Source organism: Solanum lycopersicum, chromosome 8 (assembly GCF_036512215.1).
Source record: "Solanum lycopersicum chromosome 8, SLM_r2.1".
Taxonomy (NCBI): Eukaryota; Viridiplantae; Streptophyta; class Magnoliopsida; order Solanales; family Solanaceae; genus Solanum; species Solanum lycopersicum.
Window position 1 is genome coordinate 67915671 of NC_090807.1, and position 19390 is coordinate 67935060.

The window sequence follows — 19390 nt, forward strand, 5'->3', positions numbered from 1 at the left end:
TTGGTACTATCTACTATAAAAAAAAGAAAAAGAAAATTACTCCATTTAATAAAGGAAATTTGTTGTTTTGAATTTTGAAATGTGATACAACTTTTTTTGCAAAAATATTTCAATTATAACTACCTTTGAAAAATTCAGACACGCAAAATAAACCAAATACAAAAAATTATTCTAATGTTGCGGAAACTCAATTAAAAAGGAAATCATTTTTATCCATAGAAAACTTTTAGTAATCCATCATGAGCTGCATGCGATGACAGATGCGGTAGCAATATTTATTTATCGAATTTGTAGTTGAACTACTTGAAATTATAATGTTATACTAATATTTTCACGACGAATTTAACTGATCCAAAACCATGTGAGATTGTATGAGCTAAGTAGTAAATTTTAATTTAGTATAAGCCCAAGAAATGGATTTCATAAGTTGTAGTCAATACCAACATCATCGAGTATTACTAATAAAAATATAATACATAAACATGATCCTTAAGAGTCTTAATTTGGTGTTAGTTGGCAACTATGACCCTTAACATAAGATGTGTTGCTTCTCTTAAACTTGTAACAGATTGTTACATTCGTCTTACATTGCACCCAACATAGGAAATTTGTGTCCAAGCGTATGATGTCATGTAGAACATGTGTGTCTACATGTTTAATTTTATAACAGTTTAAGTGTTTATTTGTGCACATCCAAAATTAAGGATCATAATTGCCAACTAACGTAAGTTAAGAATCATATTTATGTATTATGTCTTAATAAAATTATAAACTAAGATATTATACAAAATAAGTATGCGCTGCACCTTTGTGGAAAAGGCCATACACAAGAAATGAAGAACAAAGGACAATATAACGAGCGTACTTCTATAAGTAGATTTTTGGAAAAGATAGAATATGTGAAGATTGAAGAGAGTGTTATTTTTGAAATAATCTGAGCTACACAAGAATTGAACAACCATAATGCTAATTAATCAACGTCTCCATTTTTCTCTCTACGAAATTCGCCACATTTCTTCACAGGATATGCATGCTATTTTACATGCTAACTTATAAATTACGGTAACCCTTCTCTCAGGATTGAATTGTCATTATCAAAACCAGGAAAAATTGATAAAGAAGTGAACATTGGAACTAATTAAAAATTAGCTCATAAGTATTGTTCAAGACCAAATAACAATCTTTATGCCCATCAATGTTGGACTCAAAGCTGCCCCAAACATCCAGTATATACATATATCTATATATAACATGGAAGCAAAATATAATGAACTCATGATAATCAGTTTGTTGAGTCTAATACATCTATAAATTAATTTTAAATCTTATTCAACCTTAAAAGTTTGATAATAAAAAAGGAATTGTTCAAACATTAATAAAAAAAATTGATTAGAGGGGGTAAGTCATATCCCTCGATAGAAAGGCTGACAAACCTAGAAAATAGTGAAACCTTGTGTCATCGATTTTAGGTCACAATATACATTTATTGCCTTTATTAGATGGTTAGGCCATTCTCTTTCATCACGTAATTCCTATTGAAGTAGAGTCAACAATATCAATATTCACCTATGAATTTTCAAGTAATATGTATGTATATGATTTTTGAATATATTATATTTTGCACTTTACCCCCTCAGTTTTCTGACTCTCCACTTAATTACACAATGATAATTTAATAATTAACTCCTCTCATTGTTTTCAAAAATAACTGCCAATTTTTTCTGCTACCTACATACTAATATGTCAGCTTGACTCCTGCATGATTTGCTTTTTCCCCCTCACTAGAGTAGCCCCTTATTTTTCTCCTACAATCCACGCAAAAAGAAGCGTCTAAAATATCCTTATAGTATTAGAATTGGTACAAAAATATCCCTCGTTTATCTTTTGGTCTTAAAATACCCTTGGGGTTAACCTTTAGGGACCTATTTTGCCCTTTTGGCTAACAGACTACTAAGTCAATATATTTAATTATTTCATTTATTACGTGGCATGTTGTAATTGGTTAAAAATTTAATTAATTTGATCCAAACCACCCTATCCACCCGGATCGACCCGACATCATCAATTCTTGGAGCTCTCTTGGAGTTCATCTTCTTCATCAGATTTGTTAAGTTTTCTGGGAGGCTTTGCAGGATATCACTCTCATTATCCTCATGATTTGTGTTGTTGTCTCCATTAGTGTGGGATTTGCGACGGAAGGCTGGCCAAAAGGAACAATCATAGGAGCACCATATTGTGGTTGTAGAACAAGAGCTGGCATTGTTGGACCATGAGCATAGGATGGGGAAAGCTCAAATGAGTAGTTTTGTAAGATTTTAGCCAAAACAAGCTTTCCTTGAATCATCGAAACATTCATTCCAAGGCATATCTGAGAACCCCAACCAAATGGGAAGTACATAAAGTGCTTTGATGCTTTTGATACCCCTTCTGAGAGTATACAATCTGATGAAGAAGATGAACTTCAAGAGAGCTCCAAGAACCAATGATGTTGGGTGAATTTTTATTTTTTTTTAAGAAATGGGTAATGGATATTTTATTTGGATGGGTTGGGTATTTTGAAAGATGGGTCGGGTCGATCCGGGTGGATAGGGTGGTTTGGATCAAATTAATTAGATTTTAATTAATTAATTTTTTAACCAATTACAACATGCCACGTAATAAATGAAATAATTAAATATATTGACTTAGTAGTCTGTTGGCCAAAAGGGCAAAATAGGTCCCTAAAGGTTAACCCCAAGGGTATTTTAAGGCCAAAAGATAAACGAGGGGTATTTTTATACCAATTCTAATACTATAAGGGTATTTTAGACCCTTCTCCGATTCACTTATTACTCTACATTTCCCGAATTCTTTTTTAAATAAGATCCAGGTACAAAATGCAACCTTAACAATTCATTCAACCAATTAACTAATAACGTCATCGTTCTAGCTCGATATATAGCTCTTATATTAAGTATTGAATAATAGAAATTTGGAATTCCGACTAAATTCAAATTAAGTATTGCAAGACTTATTTATGATGGTGTTCTTAATTATATTTTTCTCATATTACTCGAACTCGAATCCTATAATTAAAGGTGGACTATTGGTCCGTCACAATTTGATTTAGTTACAATATATATATTTATATATATATTTAACTTTTTAGTTTTACCCGTACTAAGTAAAAAACCAAATATTCATAATATTTATATGTGCTCCCACAAATTTTAGTTGTTCTTTTTTTTTCAAACATACAAAAATAGATTTAATGTAAAAGTTACGAAAGTAAATAAGTTGAACACTCTAGGCCACTTTGGGAAACCCAATTGGACATTAATTCACGGCCCAAACTTCCTTTCGAGTTTTGCTTACAAAAATATAAACATAAAAAATTTAGAAAAAATTAGTAAATTAGTCAAAAAAAATAAATATATTTAGTGAAAAGTTTTCTGTTTTAAAAATATTAGTAAAAATATCAAAAATATTATTATTTAAAAAAATAATGTATCCTAAATCACATATTAATTTTCCTCACATTTTAGTACAGTTTAAAATAAATTGCATATGTCTCTCTCTCAATTAACACCTTACCAAATTTAAAAAGAAATAATTTATTTTTCTCTCTCTAAAATTTATCTTTTCCATTCTCCCTTATTTTCATATCTTTTCCATTCTCCCTTATTTTCATATTCCCCATGCTTCCCCCATTTTTCAGATCCTCATCATTTTCCCTTTTTTTTTGTTTTAGAAATTAGATTCTCTTATTATATTGTTCTATGTTTTCGTTTGGAACTTTTTAGATTTTTGTGTGTTTAGGTGCTTTTCAATTTCCTTATTTTCAGTTAAGATTTCAAATAAAGGGAAAACACAAAAATTGTAATCCAATGTCTGATTCAAAGAGGACTAAAAGAAGTATCACATACAATCATCAACTTTTAGGAATTTTGCCTCTTTAATTTATGCATTACTCAAGGATTATTCAAAAATGTAGTTTGTGACTAAAATGACTCAAGATAGAAGATCTAAGTTTCTACCCGCATTCAAGTTCAAGATAGTAATGTCAGCAGGGTAAATACACTATTAATAAAGGGGAAAAAATGGGTGTAGAAGATTTCGAAAAACTTATTTAAAATCAAATTGAGAAAGAACAATTTTCTATTAATTTGTTTTGTATTTATAATTCTTTTTTAGAAATTGTTATTCTTTTTCAATTTGTATTCAGATCACTATGTATACTATCAATATTTGTATTTTTTTTAAAAATTATGTTGCATAGTTTACGAATGTTGTTTTTGTCTCTAATTTGTATTCATCCCAAAATATGTCAGTTAGTTATGTATTTTATTTATCAGGAAGAACAATTTTTTATTAGTTTATTTTGTTTTTATTGTTTTTTCTTCAAATTTTTATATCTTTTCTCAATTCATATTCAAACTAGTATGTATGCAATTAACATTTGAATTTTATTTAAGAATGATTGCGACAAATATCCTAGTACTCTTTTTCAATTTTATATTTAATTCTCACTTTTTCATCATATTATTTTCTATACATCATTTTATAAAATACAATATAAAAACTAGAATGAATATAAATACAAATAAAATATATATTGAAATAAATACAACTTAGGAAAAGAAACAAGATTCTGAAGAGAAAAATAAATACAAATATGTTTTTTAAATATATGAATACAATATGTTTTTTAAATAGCTAATATTTATCTGACATACACATTGGAATGAATGCATTCTAATAAAGAAATACAAGTTTCACTATACGAAATACAACATGAAAACTAGAACGAATACAAATATAAATGGTATACATATTGAAATGAATATAAGATTTAAGCAAGGATATAAATTCTGAAAAATAAACAAAAACATAGTGAGAAAAGTATGTCGAATAACAAATAATACGATAGGTGTTCAAATTTTTAAATTTAAAAAAATAAATTTAATTGATTAAACTATAAATGTATTATCATAAAATTTCATAAAAATAATTAGTGAAAAATCGGATATTGTATTTTTTGATTCCGTAATTTTCATATCAATAATTCGTGAAATTTGGATATCGAAAATTTTATAGATGTGGTACTTATTCATTTTTTATTTTCATAACAATAATTAGTGGAAATTGGATATTTACTTTAATCAATAAAAATGTTTAGAAACAAAAAAATTAAGAAAATTGGATATCAAATTTTTTAAAAATAATGGTGAAAGACGTATTTTATATAACATGGCAAAGGAAAAGTGATGAAATTGGTGTATTATGATAAAATGTAACTGATAAGACTTTTAAGCATTTGTTCCTTTTTAAAATAATTCTATCCCCTAAATTCCTCTTATAGAAAAAATTGTTTTCTTTAAACAAAAATAAATAATAAAAATATAAATAAGATATCTAACAAATTTTTTAAAAAAATATTTTTATTAAATATTAAAAGTGATAATAAGCTCTCTTAAATATTAAAATATTGACATTTGAAAAAAATTTCAAAAATATATAACTTGTAAGTTGTATTTATCATTTCTCCCGTAGATGATAAAAAGGTTGTTTCTGATTAATACTAGAGGTAATAAATAGACTATAAATTAAGAAATTCGAAAAAGAAAAGATGGGAGCTGTGATCATAAACATATGACTTCATTAAAAGCTTATAATCTTAATTAAGATTGGAGTCATATTTTTTGATGTTTTGTTTTCAGTACTTGATATAGTTTTTATGAAGTTAAATAATAGCATCAAATTAGAGCAGCTTCCGATCAGCTTGTCTGTTTAAACGGGGAGCAATGTCCAAATGAAGTTGACAGCGTCTCAGGCACTTTTTATACCTGCAAAAAATATTGGGGATACAAAATGTTTTACAAGACATTTTCCCCTCACTAGTACCTTCAACATTTCCTACAAAAATCACTATGAAAAATAATGCAACCACAATCTTTGTCAAATTCATTGGTTTTTTTTTAAAAAATCTAATTTGTATTTGGGATAGCTAGATCAAAGCAAAAAACCTCTATTTAAAACAAAATTAATCAACTTAGCAATTAATGAAAATCAACTTACCCTCAAGGAAATAAATACAGGCCAATCTGTAGTCAATAGAATTGATAATTGAGTTTTAATTATGATATTATTAAAAAAGCTAACTCTATTAGGGTCTATGAGTTAGTATTGAGAAATGAGATTGGGCCGAGTAAAATATTGAAGAGTTTTATTTGAATTCCAGGCCTAATTAGCATTTGGTTTAAAGACGAATGAGTTGGAAAGAAGGGTTTATGCATATTGAAGAAAATGTTTTGTCTTCTCTTTTTCTTCTAGAATCTAAGTCCTTATCTCCATTCTTTTTCTATCTTAAATTACTCATTATTTCAATATTTCCATTGTAATTCGATAGTTTGATTAGTTCAATTAAAATCTTAAGGTTGTAATACTGTTCTAGTGCTCTTATTAATATAGTGAAGATTTCGGTTTTTGAAAGGGAAAGATATAACTAATTTTGAATTTATTTAAGTTTTAATTAATTTACAATAATTTTTCTTTGGGTACGTATTACTTTTGTATTTCAATTTATAAACATAGAATCTATCTGACTGGGCTCAAACTCCTTAGGCCCAACTAAAGCCCCTGGACTATATGACCCAGTCATTGTAATATCATATGATTTTTGTTGGGCTTACTAGACTTTACTTATTGTATAAATTTAAGGAATCCCATAGTGTAATACAATAATTACATTCTGTCCTGACAAATTTAGTATTTACTAATAATCCCTTAAAATTGTTGTGGCGTGATACATTAGTATGTTGTGATACATGGTAAATGATACACAGTAACTTAAACTGTTAAGATTAAAAGGAGAAAAAAATGGAACATTTAAATTTGTTATTTAAATCAGCTTAAATTATGGTAACAGTTCATTAATAAGCATTAATTCAGCACGTAATTTTTTATTTTTTTTATACAAAGAATTGAATTTGATATTTGTATGAAAAACTTGCCAACAAATAGCCAACCAATAATCTTTTGCACGGTTTTTGGTATATATCAAAAAGTCAATATTACATCTCTGTATTATGAAAAAATGTGTTGCCGTTTTGTGCCCCTGTACAACTCTGACATTGGTCAATGTGGCATAAATCTCACTTCAGTACCAAAAACAGCATACACAGAATTCTCGGAGTACCGACCAAAAGAAATCAGTTGCAGCAGGCAGCAACATTTGCATTCTTCACTTTTGCTCATTTCTGTCTCTGAGGTGGCATGAACATTATGTCCAGACCTCCTTCGTTTACACTTAAATCACCACTTATTGCTCAATGAACTGCTAAGCCCCTAAGATGGAGCTTATTGGAGAACCAAGAATCAACCCCTTTACAAGCTACAAAAACCTGTCTCATTGTATCTTAAAGAGGATCTTCAGTTTCATGACAAGTCTCCAATCCTCAACTGAGAGGTCTTTCCGGAAATTGGATAACAATTTCAAATTTTAAAAATTCAAGATTATATCATCTAGTTTAAAGACATTTTTATGAACATCCAGTTATTAAACTTGTTGACTGATACATGATAACAATTTTTAAAAACTCATGATACATAGAAAATAATATGATACACATCAAATTCATGTATCAATGCTTCGTCTAAACACAATAACACACAGAGTCGATATGTATTAGCAAACACACTTGATGACGCAGTTATTAAACTTATTGACTAATACATGATAACAATTTTCAAAAACTCTTGATACATAGGAAATCATATGATACACATCTAATTCATATATCAATGCATCGACTAACACACTGAGTACTTATCTATTATACTTATTGTCTGATACATGATAACAATTTTCAAAAATTCATGATACATATGGGATTCCTTTAATAAAATTTTTACTAATTTCAACAACAATGGTTGCTGCTTCTTTTCTCTTTTTTTGGTGTATTTTGTCAACCTTTGATATAGAGGATTCGCCAAAATCTTTGTTTGAATCCTTCCGAACATTCATAGGATCATGTAAATACTTTTTTCTATTTTCTTTCCAATTTTCATCGTCCGAATTATTAATCTTTCTATTAGTAAAAAGATCCATTAATATGATGTAATAGGACAATGAACAAAAAAAAAAGAGAAAGGATGATGGAATAAGAAGAAAAAGAAGACCTAGAGACGGCTTATGTAATATAGCAATGAACAAGAAGAAAAAAAAGAAAATAAGAACAGATGATGGATTAAGAAGAAAAGAATTATATACGGATGATGGAGTAAGAAGAAGAAGAACCAGAGAATAATGGTCCAATTTTCAGAAATTTCAAATTTTTTGAATTTTGAAATTCAAAATTTCATATTAAATGTTGTGAAACGTTTTAAATTAAAATTAATAATTCAAAATTCAAAAAGTGATTCAAAAGATTGAGTGTTTTAGTGGAGAAAAAATAGATATGATATTGGGGAAGTGTGTGTTATAGGAGAGAGAAGGTTATGTGTCTCTAAACTTCTACTAAAATTAAAAAAAAAAAGGAAATTATGTAATATTTAAAAAAAAAGAGAAAATTAAAGAATATTAAACTTATAGTTGTGTATTTAAGTTATTTTTCCTTACTTATTTAAGTAGATGAATAGCTATCCTTTGGACTAACTATAATTAGGAATAGTAATTACAGTTGTCAAATTATAATTCATAGCAAGAGAAATAGAGGAGATATGCGAGTGTTATACAGTGTATTTGGCTTGAAGTTAAGCTACACAATTTAAATATTTTAAATTTCGTTGCATATGGTAATTTAGGAATATAATTATGTGGTATATGAAATTTCTTATTCTACAAAAATAAAATTAGTCCAATTAATTTGAGTTTGAGGGGGTGACATAACGACAAAGTGGGACTTAAAATTATAAATTCACCATCTTAATAATGTCACATAGTATTTTATATGTCTTTTTTAAGTTAGCAGCCTATTTGATGTGTATCTTCTAAATGTCTAGTCATTCTAGAAGCCTATAAGCGGGAATACTAGGTACCTGGAAATTAAACACGTTTAATGCATAAAAATAAAAAGAAAACTGAGCTGCCCACGTGTAAAATATGTCTAAGCCTCAACTTGGTCCACTTAATTGTATGTGTTCCCATATGTATAAGTCGCTAGGGCCACACTCTACTATGGTGAATCTTTTCATATAATATATACATAGCGCTCGTTTAGTTCGAAACAATTTATTAGATTGAATACCTCTACAAATTATAATAATATTTATAAATATGATTAGGCAGTGGCCAAATCAAAACTTGTGGCTCTGGTTGATCTCTAAGATAATTACCGTCATGCTCATAATATTGTTGCTTCCCTAACAAATCTTACCAATTTATTCATTAGATTACATCATTATCGAGCTTATATGTATATCACATGAATTTATAAAATAAAACGTTTCTTGTTATAAAATTCGCATAGGAGATCATGTGCCCATTTTCAAAAGTCTAGCTATCAATCTTTCTCTTTAAGTCACTTACATTAGCTCGATCGATAAAATAATAGAATCAAATTAAATTTCATATTAACACACTAAAAATAAAGAAATCGAGATAGTAATTGAGATACACAATCCATCACATCATCACGCATGCAACTAAACCAAAAAGTTTTATTTCGTTCAGATTTTCGAAACTTGATTTGTTTGTTCTTATCCACTAATCAACTAATAATCAAATTTCTAAATATCTAATTAAATCACGTAATAATCAAATTTCTAAATATCTAATTAAATCACGAAAACATGGTGTAATCATTTAAATTTAAATTAGATTTAAATTCATAAAATACTTTTTAAACTAAATTGAATTCCCAAATATATTAGTTCAACAAATTAGGAATGTATGTGCTAATATAATTGAACTGATTAGTTCAAAATGATGAGTTCAGTTGGTTTAGTTCAAAATGTTATTTTATTGTAGATGCTCAATTTGTCATATATCAAATGACGTGAAACGCCTTGTGAAATAGAATAACCAAATGAATTATATTACGTGTCAAAATGATATAGCATTTCTAATCAAATCAAGGATCAATTAGAAAGTGTTTATATATATATATATATATATATATATATATATATATATATATATATATATATATATATATATATATATATATATATACTTGTCATAATATATTTCTTTATCACGAATAAAAAAAACCTATAAATGACCAGATTTATCGAGTTTCTTTTTAACTATATTTGAGTAGTACTATTCAACTGTCTAATGTATTGCCGCTACATATCAATTATCAAGTAGTTTGGTCCCTAAAATGACTTCCTATTTTGGGCAGGGGCAGACCCACATTGGGTCAGTAGCGGAGCCAGATATTTTTTAAAGGATATCTAAAAATAACAATTTATTATGTTAAGGATGTCAAAGATAGATTATTTAATTATTTCATTTATTATTTTACTTGTATTATGCTAATTTTGTCCAATTGGACACCCTTGACACAATGTGGCTAAGCCACTGCATTAGGTCCAGGGTGTTTATCCGAACACCCTCGATAAAAAAATAAAAAATATATATATAAGGTAAATTTTTTATATTTTTATAGATATATATATTTTGAACCCTCTCAATAACATATAAAAATAGATGAGTTAATGGTAAGACCCTTAAATATTAAGTTGCACGCCCAAAGTTCGAATCTCTGCAACAATATTCATTTATTTTCCTCTATAGTTTCAATTTATTTTTGTTAAATAAAATCAGTTCTATTTTTCAAACATTTTTTATTTTAAAATAGTGCCAAAAATGTGGTTTAAACCCAAAAAAAATTTAAAAGGCCCATTTCAAAAGACTTATTTATATATTTATTTTTCGAACCTCCTAAAAAAAATCATGAATCCACCACTAATTTTGGGATGTTTCAAAATACATATCATAATAATATGCACTCTTTTAAAAAAGTGCATTTACGTTCTTTTTTTCGTGATAATTATATTTATATTGATAATATTGTAGATAAATTATGTATGTTTTATAATACTATTCACTCCCATATTAATGGTAAGATGGGGGACATGGTCTCAGTAAATGGTATTGGCCAATATTTACATATTGAGCTGATTTTTTTTGGATAAGTTAGATTTAAAAATTATTTTTTGTTACGATATTAGAATTAGATTCGTCTAAATTTATTGTCTACCTCTTTACGAGTAGTTTGGCTCATATTATATTGTTTGTGTTTTTAAAATGTTCATTTTGATCTTGCATAGGAAGAATGAGTAAAAGAAAGTATCGTTGAGTTTCACATTAACAAGATATTAATATTTTAATCTTTATCAATTCCTGAAGTATCTCTATTATACAAATTACAACAGATTTCTAGGTAAATCAATCACGGTACAATCGAAAATATGCAGGTAATATGTGGAAGATAGTAAAACTAATCTCGAAAGATTATCAGTAATAAGACAACGAAAGATATATCAAAAGACATAATAATTTAACATGGTTCGGTCAATCGATCTACGTCAACAAAGGAGATGAGCAATCCATTATAAATATGAGAGAAAGAAACAACCTCAACCAATTCAATTCAGAATAGGAATACATGGAAGGTTTACACAAGTGATAACGTATCGAGTTTGTGACCCACAAATTCTCACCTTACAAAAACTCTCAAAGTCTTTAAGATTTAATTGTGAATGTTGATCAACATTCCTCTATTTATAGAGTTCTAAATCTTTTCTTACAAGAAAAAAAAATTAGTCAATTCAAAAATTCTTCCTAAAAGAAAAATTTATTTAAGATAAAAATTTAGATCAAATAAAACCAAACAGGCCAAAAAAAATCATTTCTTATCGTTCGCTAGGTCACAATTCCAGGATTTGGTGTTATATTAATTTGAACCTTGGGTTTCATCTGGCAAATTTTTATATATAAAATTATAAATAGCAGGGGACGTCACATCATGTGTAAATGACAAATTCCTATTTAACAACACGCGTACCCTAAACAAAATCAAAAAACATCTAGACCCCATACTGGGGTATCACATGAGTCCATCAAGTTGGTGTCTAATTAAAACAAATATATATATATATACACTTTATCAAATTTTACAAATATTAAATTCTAAAATGCATAATTTTACAAGTGAGACCTCTTATGTTTTGAAAATATAAAGTACAGAAACGCAAGTTCCTAATTTAAAAATAACTCCTTGCAAAATGAAGAGTTAATGCAGTAATCAAATTAAAATTAAAAAAAAAAACATTTCGCTACTATATATTTCAGTGGTTGCCGTGACACACATTAGTTAACATCCCCATGTGATACTAAAGACTTTAGGTTTAACTATTCAAAGTTTGTCTACTTCTTCAACTAGTTGTTTTTCTGAATATTGAAAGTTTGTACTAAGAGAACTCATTTAAATTGATTGATAGTAGACTTCTTTACAACTAGTACTACTTTTTAAATTACAATTGCAGCTATTATTATTATTATTAGGAATAATGCACAAGTATGCCTTCAACCTATGCCCGAAATCCCAGAGACACACTTATACTATACTAAGGTCCTATTACCCTTGAACTTATTTTATTAATAATTTTCTACCCCTTTTTAGCCTACGTGGCACTAGTTTGAAAAAAAAAGTCAACCATCGTTGGGTCCACAAGATAGTGCCACGTAGGCCGAAAAAGGATAAAAAATTATTAATAAAATAAGTCCAGGGAGGTAATAGGACATTAGTATAGTATATGTGTGTCTCTGGGATTTCGGGCATAGGTTGAGGGGATACTTAGGCATTATCCCTTATTATTATAAAAGTCAATTAAGTTAATCGAATAGGAATAGAGAGGTTTGATGTAGATTTGATCGGATTAGCAAGGCATAATATTGATTAATTTAAGGGATAATTGTATATAATAACAAACTAATGATCTAAAATAAGTAAAGTAGCTACTGTTTAATTTAATTGTGCCCCATAGCAAACGTTTGTCAAAGTTTGTCAGTCGCCTCTCTCCCAAAACTCTCGCTCGCCACTCTCTCATACTCACTCTCCACTCTTCCTCTGCTCGCCTCTCTCGCTTTATACAATAGAAGTGTATAAATTGTGTTTCTGTTTTGTATAAAGCGAGAGAAAATTGTATATACACATGCAAAAACATATATCTTCGTGCCATACACTTAATTATACAATTTACAAACATTTTACTTCGATTCAATTGTATACAAATGCAAATGTTATACAAATATTGCAGCAAAAAAGTCCAACAAATTATACAATTGCATTGAAATACAATTTTCTCTCGCTTTATATAACAGAAGTGTATAAATTGTGTTTCTGTTTTTGTATAAAGCGAGAGAAAAACATATATCTTCTTCCTATACACTTATAATTATACAATATACAAACATTTTACTTCAATTCAATTGTTTGCAAAGTAAATTTTTTACACATATTGCAGAAAAATAGGCCAACGCATTATAGAATTGTAGTGAAATAGCCCAGCGAATTATACAATTGCAGTGTAATCGAATTATATAATTGGAGCGAAATAGGCCAGCGAATTATACAATTTAGGCCAGCGAATCATACAATTGTATATGTATAGCGAACTATATAATTTAGGTCTGTATATGTATAGCGAATTATACAGTTATATGTTTGCTATGAAGCGCAATTATGTAAACTTTGTTATAGCATACAAATATAAATTTTTTGTTTGCTATGCGAAAATTACCTATTTAATGGTAAAAGAAACAAGTTTGGTACTACACAAATGTATTAAATGCACAAGAAGTTGATGGAAATCAAACAATTGAGATGTGTATCCATTTCCTTCGGTCATTATTGAATTGAATTATAATTTAAAAAGTAAAAGGATATCATCAATTTCATTTACTGCGATTTTCAAGAGATGCAAATGTGCAACTAAGGGATTGAATTCTTTTTATCGCTAAAATTCTAATTATATTCATTTTAAAAAATTCAGATCCATAGTATTAGAGAAGTAATTGACTTGGAGGTGATCCAGAAAGATACGTCTTTTTCTTTTAAAAAAATTAACAAAATAAAAACAGTCTTTCAAATTAATGGTAATGATGTCCATGTGATTATGCATGACAAATGCAACTTGACAAATTACAGAAAAATGGAGTCTATTGGATTGTTTACTCAGAAAAATTGATACTGATATTTTATTTTTGTTCATGTAGTTGACATGAAACAGAAAATTATTTCTGTTGTAGTTGACAGGTTCGTTGCATTTGTAATTAATTTGGTATATATATGATAAAATCTTAAAAGGGTTTTTCTTTTATCAGTAAAAAACATGTTTATCTAAACTAATTGTGTGTGATTTATAATTACGAGAACTTGCAATTTTTTTGTAAGCAGATGAAGCATATTGTTTGGGTTTTACTTGCACTTAATTTTTTTTTTTTATCATAAATAGTTTGTTTTTTGTATAAAAAAAAAGTAAATTTGGATTGACTAGTCTTTTTATAGTAGAAAAATATCTAGCTATAGAATTTTTCATTCTAACTTAATCAACATTCACAATATATAGTCCTAGAGGATTTGAGAGTCTTAGTTAGGAGAGGAATTTGTGGTACACAAGTTTGATACATTATTACTTGTGTAAACCTATCATGTAATCTGAGAAAATTGATTGGGGTTATTTTATTCTATATTTTGTATTCGTTTATATAGTGAATTATAGTGCGTAAACGTTAGCTGTTTGATCAAACCACATTAAATCTTTGTGTTTTTTAATATATTTTTCATTTATTTATTTACTCATAATCTTTCGACTTTTGATTTATTAGCTTTAACATGACACCTAATCATTTTAGTCCTGCCACAAATACTTTAAAAAACAAAGATTGAGATTGTAATTGTATTGGTCGGGGGTAATTATCACGATATACTAGATCAACTTCCTATACCATAATTTAAACCCTAAATTAATTCCATTGAGAAGATAACACAGAAAAGTTTTATTTTAATCATACACATTGACTTATATAAGAGTAAGTACAATAAATAATAACTATTAAAATTGTTGTATTTATCTTAATAGGCCTTTAAGACTTAATGAAAACTTGAAATTAAAACGTATTTCTACTTAATTTTTATATCAAATCAATAAATACATGATATATATTTTGTATATAGTCAATGAACACTTAACCATCACTTCATCGGATTATTTAACTAAATGAGTATAAATATTTATCTTTATCTAAATTAAGTGGATTTGATTTCTGACAATTATGAATAATAAGAAAAAATCTTCCAACGTACGTATGAGCTCCTGGAAATCTCAAAATATAAAAAATGGTGAGAGGTTCGTTGCAATTGATTGTATGATGTCGTTCTCTTAATAACGGTACGTCCATTTGAACCTACGGCACGTTAAACAAATTTGCTAAATTTGTAGACAGACAACATTTGACAAGATTATTGATTCTCAATTTGACAAGGTTCCGCAGCCTTCCTTTATATAACAGCTGGCCCCAGGCATTAAATATCCAATATATGGGTTACGTTCTAAATAGTTATAGGTAGATTAATTAGAATTAAAAAGTGTCAAATAATTAAGCAATTGAGTTGTATTAATTGAGGTGATTAAAATGGCTGTGTAACAAATGGATTTCATTAACTCGACTAAAAGTTACTTAAACTAAGATGAACTAAATTAATATAGCTAAAACTCAACTCTCCAAAGTCCAAACGATTAATACATAATTTTGATTTCATTATTTGTTTTTTTATATATTTATAATTTATTAATTATCTCGTATTTTTTTTATTATGACTATATATAATATAATTATAAATCTAGAATTTTTATTTTTATCCCACGGATCTCCTGACAATTAATCCTAACATAAAACCTATTTTTTAAAGTGTAAAACAAGAGAAAACGTTAATTATGATCGGTTGCTTTTGAAACGTCAATTATATCTGCTGTAAATTTTTAAAAATTTGACTTTTCTTAAAGTAAACTTATCATGACAGTCCAAGTATTAGAAAATAGAGAGGAGAAACTAAAAGAAATGGCATTATAGTGTATTTAGAAAGCGTAGGTATTTTTCAATCTTATATTTGGAATGAATGAATGAGAACAAATAGAGATGGTCATTGAACCGTCCATTCATTGAGGGTCCACCATGGATATGTAATATGAACTCACTCAAATCATTTCATCACATAATTTCTTTCTTTACCTCGGTTAGGTCAATAATCCTAGCTACTTACGTTGTTTGTTAAAATTGAAGTCTATAAATTACAACACGTGAAAAATGACACCACATTTTTAGATCTTATATAAAAAGTCTCTGATATTTTATATTAGCATGAGATATTGCACTTTCACACAAAAGAAGAAATATAGTATTGTTTCATCTCTGGAACTTGAAATAATCATAATAATAATGCAAGACTTCATCTCAACTTCTTCTTCTTTTTCTTCAACTTCACTACTTCAAAAGCGCCTTCATTATATAATCCACAATCGTCAAGAATGGTGGGTTTATGGCATATTTTGGCAAGCGTCGAAAGACGCAAATGGTCGTCTTATTTTCTCGTGGGGGGACGGCCATTTCCGCGATTTAGCGCTGGCCAAAGTCCATAACGCTAATGTTAGCGATATGGAAATGTTTTATGCGGTGTCAGCGCCAAATTGTTTTTTGTCGGAGGACGACCTAATCGTCCACGCTTATAATTCTGGTTCCTATGTTTGGCTTAATAATTACTACGAATTACAAATTTATAATTACGATAGAGCTAAAGAAGCTCACTTGCACGGTATTCGGACTCTGCTTTGTATTTCTACTCCTCATGGTGTTGTTGAATTGGGTTCCTCTCAAGTTATCCAAGAAAATTTGGAATTAGTCCAATTAATAAAGTCATTATTTGGACAAATTAATGATCATGGTTTTAATTTTGTTCCTTTAGGAGATCCTATGGATACGAAAACAATAACTATGGGGTCCGATTCAGGAAATTCGGATGAGTCTTCGGCTATGAATAAGGATTCACCTAAAAAACGAGCAAGAAAATCCACAACAGCGAAAAATCATGTTGAAGCAGAAAGGCAGAGACGGGAAAAGCTGAATCATCGGTTCTATGCTCTAAGGAGTGTGGTCCCTAACGTGTCTAAAATGGACAAAGCTTCTTTGTTAGCTGATGCGGTTACTTATATTAATGAGCTCAAAGCCAAAGTGGAAGAACTCAAGGCTAAAATTGAGGTGTCAACTAAAAAATTAATTCAGAAGAGAAACTGCGTATCATCATCTGCAGTAGTTGATGGTACGAATATTAATATTAATATTAATTCATCGTTCGTGGACGGAATGGAGGTGGAGGTGAAAATTATTGGAGTTGAAGCTATGATTCGGGTGCGTTCACCGAATGTGAACTATCCATGTGCGAGATTGATGAACGTTTTACGAGAGTTAGAGTTTCAGATTCACCATGCAACCGTTTCAAGTATGAAGGAGATGATGCAACAAGATGTTGTCATTAGGGTTCCTCATAATGTCACTAATGAAGAAGCCATCAAATCTGTTATCCTCACAAAGTTAAGTTTTGCTTAGCTTACATTTCATTTGATATATAAATATTACTCGTATACTATAATTTCATTGTCATATCAAGTGTTTCTAATATATATGAAGGACACACACACACATATATATATATATATCGTACGTCTTCTTATTGATCAGGTGAATGTTGTATCAAATATAATCTACTACTTTTAAGTTAAAGCTACTTAATTTGTTTTTTTTCCTTTTCAATGTTTATTTAGACCAAACATCTCTAATTAGCTTATTTTAGACTTCACGAAGCCAGTTGACAAACCTTTGTAAAGTTCAAATCAGTTTTTTTTTTTACATGACGGGGTGCTGTTTCTTTCTCTTTATTGATCAGTACTACTCCCTCAGTGCATTTCAACTTTTTTTTGTCATTTTCAAATTCTGTCCTTACAGATTAGACTAAACTAACCACCCAATGATCATTTCATGAACTAATTCATTGACCAGCTCCAACTAGTACTTGTATTTTTACATCTTTCTTTTTTTTTTTTGGTCAAAATGGCATCTAAAAGATCCAGTTCCATAGCCATATTATTGCTCCTTTTCCTTACGAGACCTGTGTGTAGTAGATTCATGGAAAACCTTAAATTCTTACTTCCATGGTGAATGTCAAAAAGGCAACATCAGCCCTAGTGGGAGCTCCAGCTAGCAGAGGAATTTGTGTGACATTGGCTGGTCAAAATTAATATATATTCCGGAGATTGAGTTGTATTTGATGATCCAATTACTTTGGATAATTAACAATGTTCATTCAAATCCACTTGGAAGCAGGGGCCGACCTACAGTGGTGCAAGTCGATTCATTTTTGTTGAAAAATAACATCGTATATACATGTATATTTAATCAGTTTTTAAAATTTATATATATATATATATATATATATATATATAATTTTGACTCCACTAACAAAAGTTTAAAGCTTGGCCGAATAGTTGAGGGGGTTCAAGTTCTTCCAGCCAAATCGGGATTGAATCTCAGTATGTTTATATAAATTGAGTGATTCTATTGATATAAAATAAATTTTAAGAAGGAAGAATGTAATTTTGCAACAATGTATTTTTCAAAAAATAAGATTTGGAAATGGTGCAGCGGGCAAATCCATCCCTTTAGCACTTCAGGACCATTTATGGAGAACACGAACCCAACATCTTTAGTCTTTACTAGTCCACTAAAATATGTCAGTACTATAATATATTAAACGAAGAAAGGTTCAATATATGTCTAAATTATGTGAAATATATTACATATACTAATTATTATATTTTGTGTTGGAAAATATTTTATTGTTATTTCAAGAGATCATAAATATACTTTAGAGAACTATCGAAATTGTTAGTGACATGGCAAGCCACATGAGATTGATTCCTTTATCTAAGTGTTGCCAACTAGAATTTACCACGAAATAACTAGACTTTTTTCGATGATAAAAGTCGCCACGAAATCGCTAAATATTGACACTAAAGGATTAGAATAATTTTTAGTGGTGACTAAAGTTTGCAACAACCATTCGCCAGTAAAATTTATTTTTTCAATAAAAAGTATGATAATTAATTTTTTAATTGCAATCTAATTTTCTAAAATAAATAACATGCACTTTTTAATATTAAAAACATCCAATATTATTATGAAAATCATCAAATTTATTTCTTAATTCAAATCTCCTACTATATAATGCATCATTGTACATTTTATGCATTTACATATAAAAAGTAAAAACATATAGTTTCTTCAAACTCCTTCTTGATCGATTTCAATTTTGATTTTTTTTATTGAAGAAATAACACAAAATCAAAA

General features: G+C 28.6%; 1 protein-coding gene across 1 annotated transcript; it reads left to right on the forward strand.

Annotated features, from left to right (window-relative positions):
* Positions 1-16347: 16347 nt before the first annotated feature.
* On the forward strand, positions 16348-17951 carry LOC101250434 (transcription factor bHLH14-like). Its single transcript, XM_004246037.5, has one exon. It carries the CDS (start codon positions 16352-16354, stop codon positions 17591-17593), a length of 1242 nt encoding a protein of 413 aa, XP_004246085.2. The 5' UTR covers positions 16348-16351; the 3' UTR covers positions 17594-17951.
* The last annotated feature ends 1439 nt before the right edge of the window (positions 17952-19390 follow it).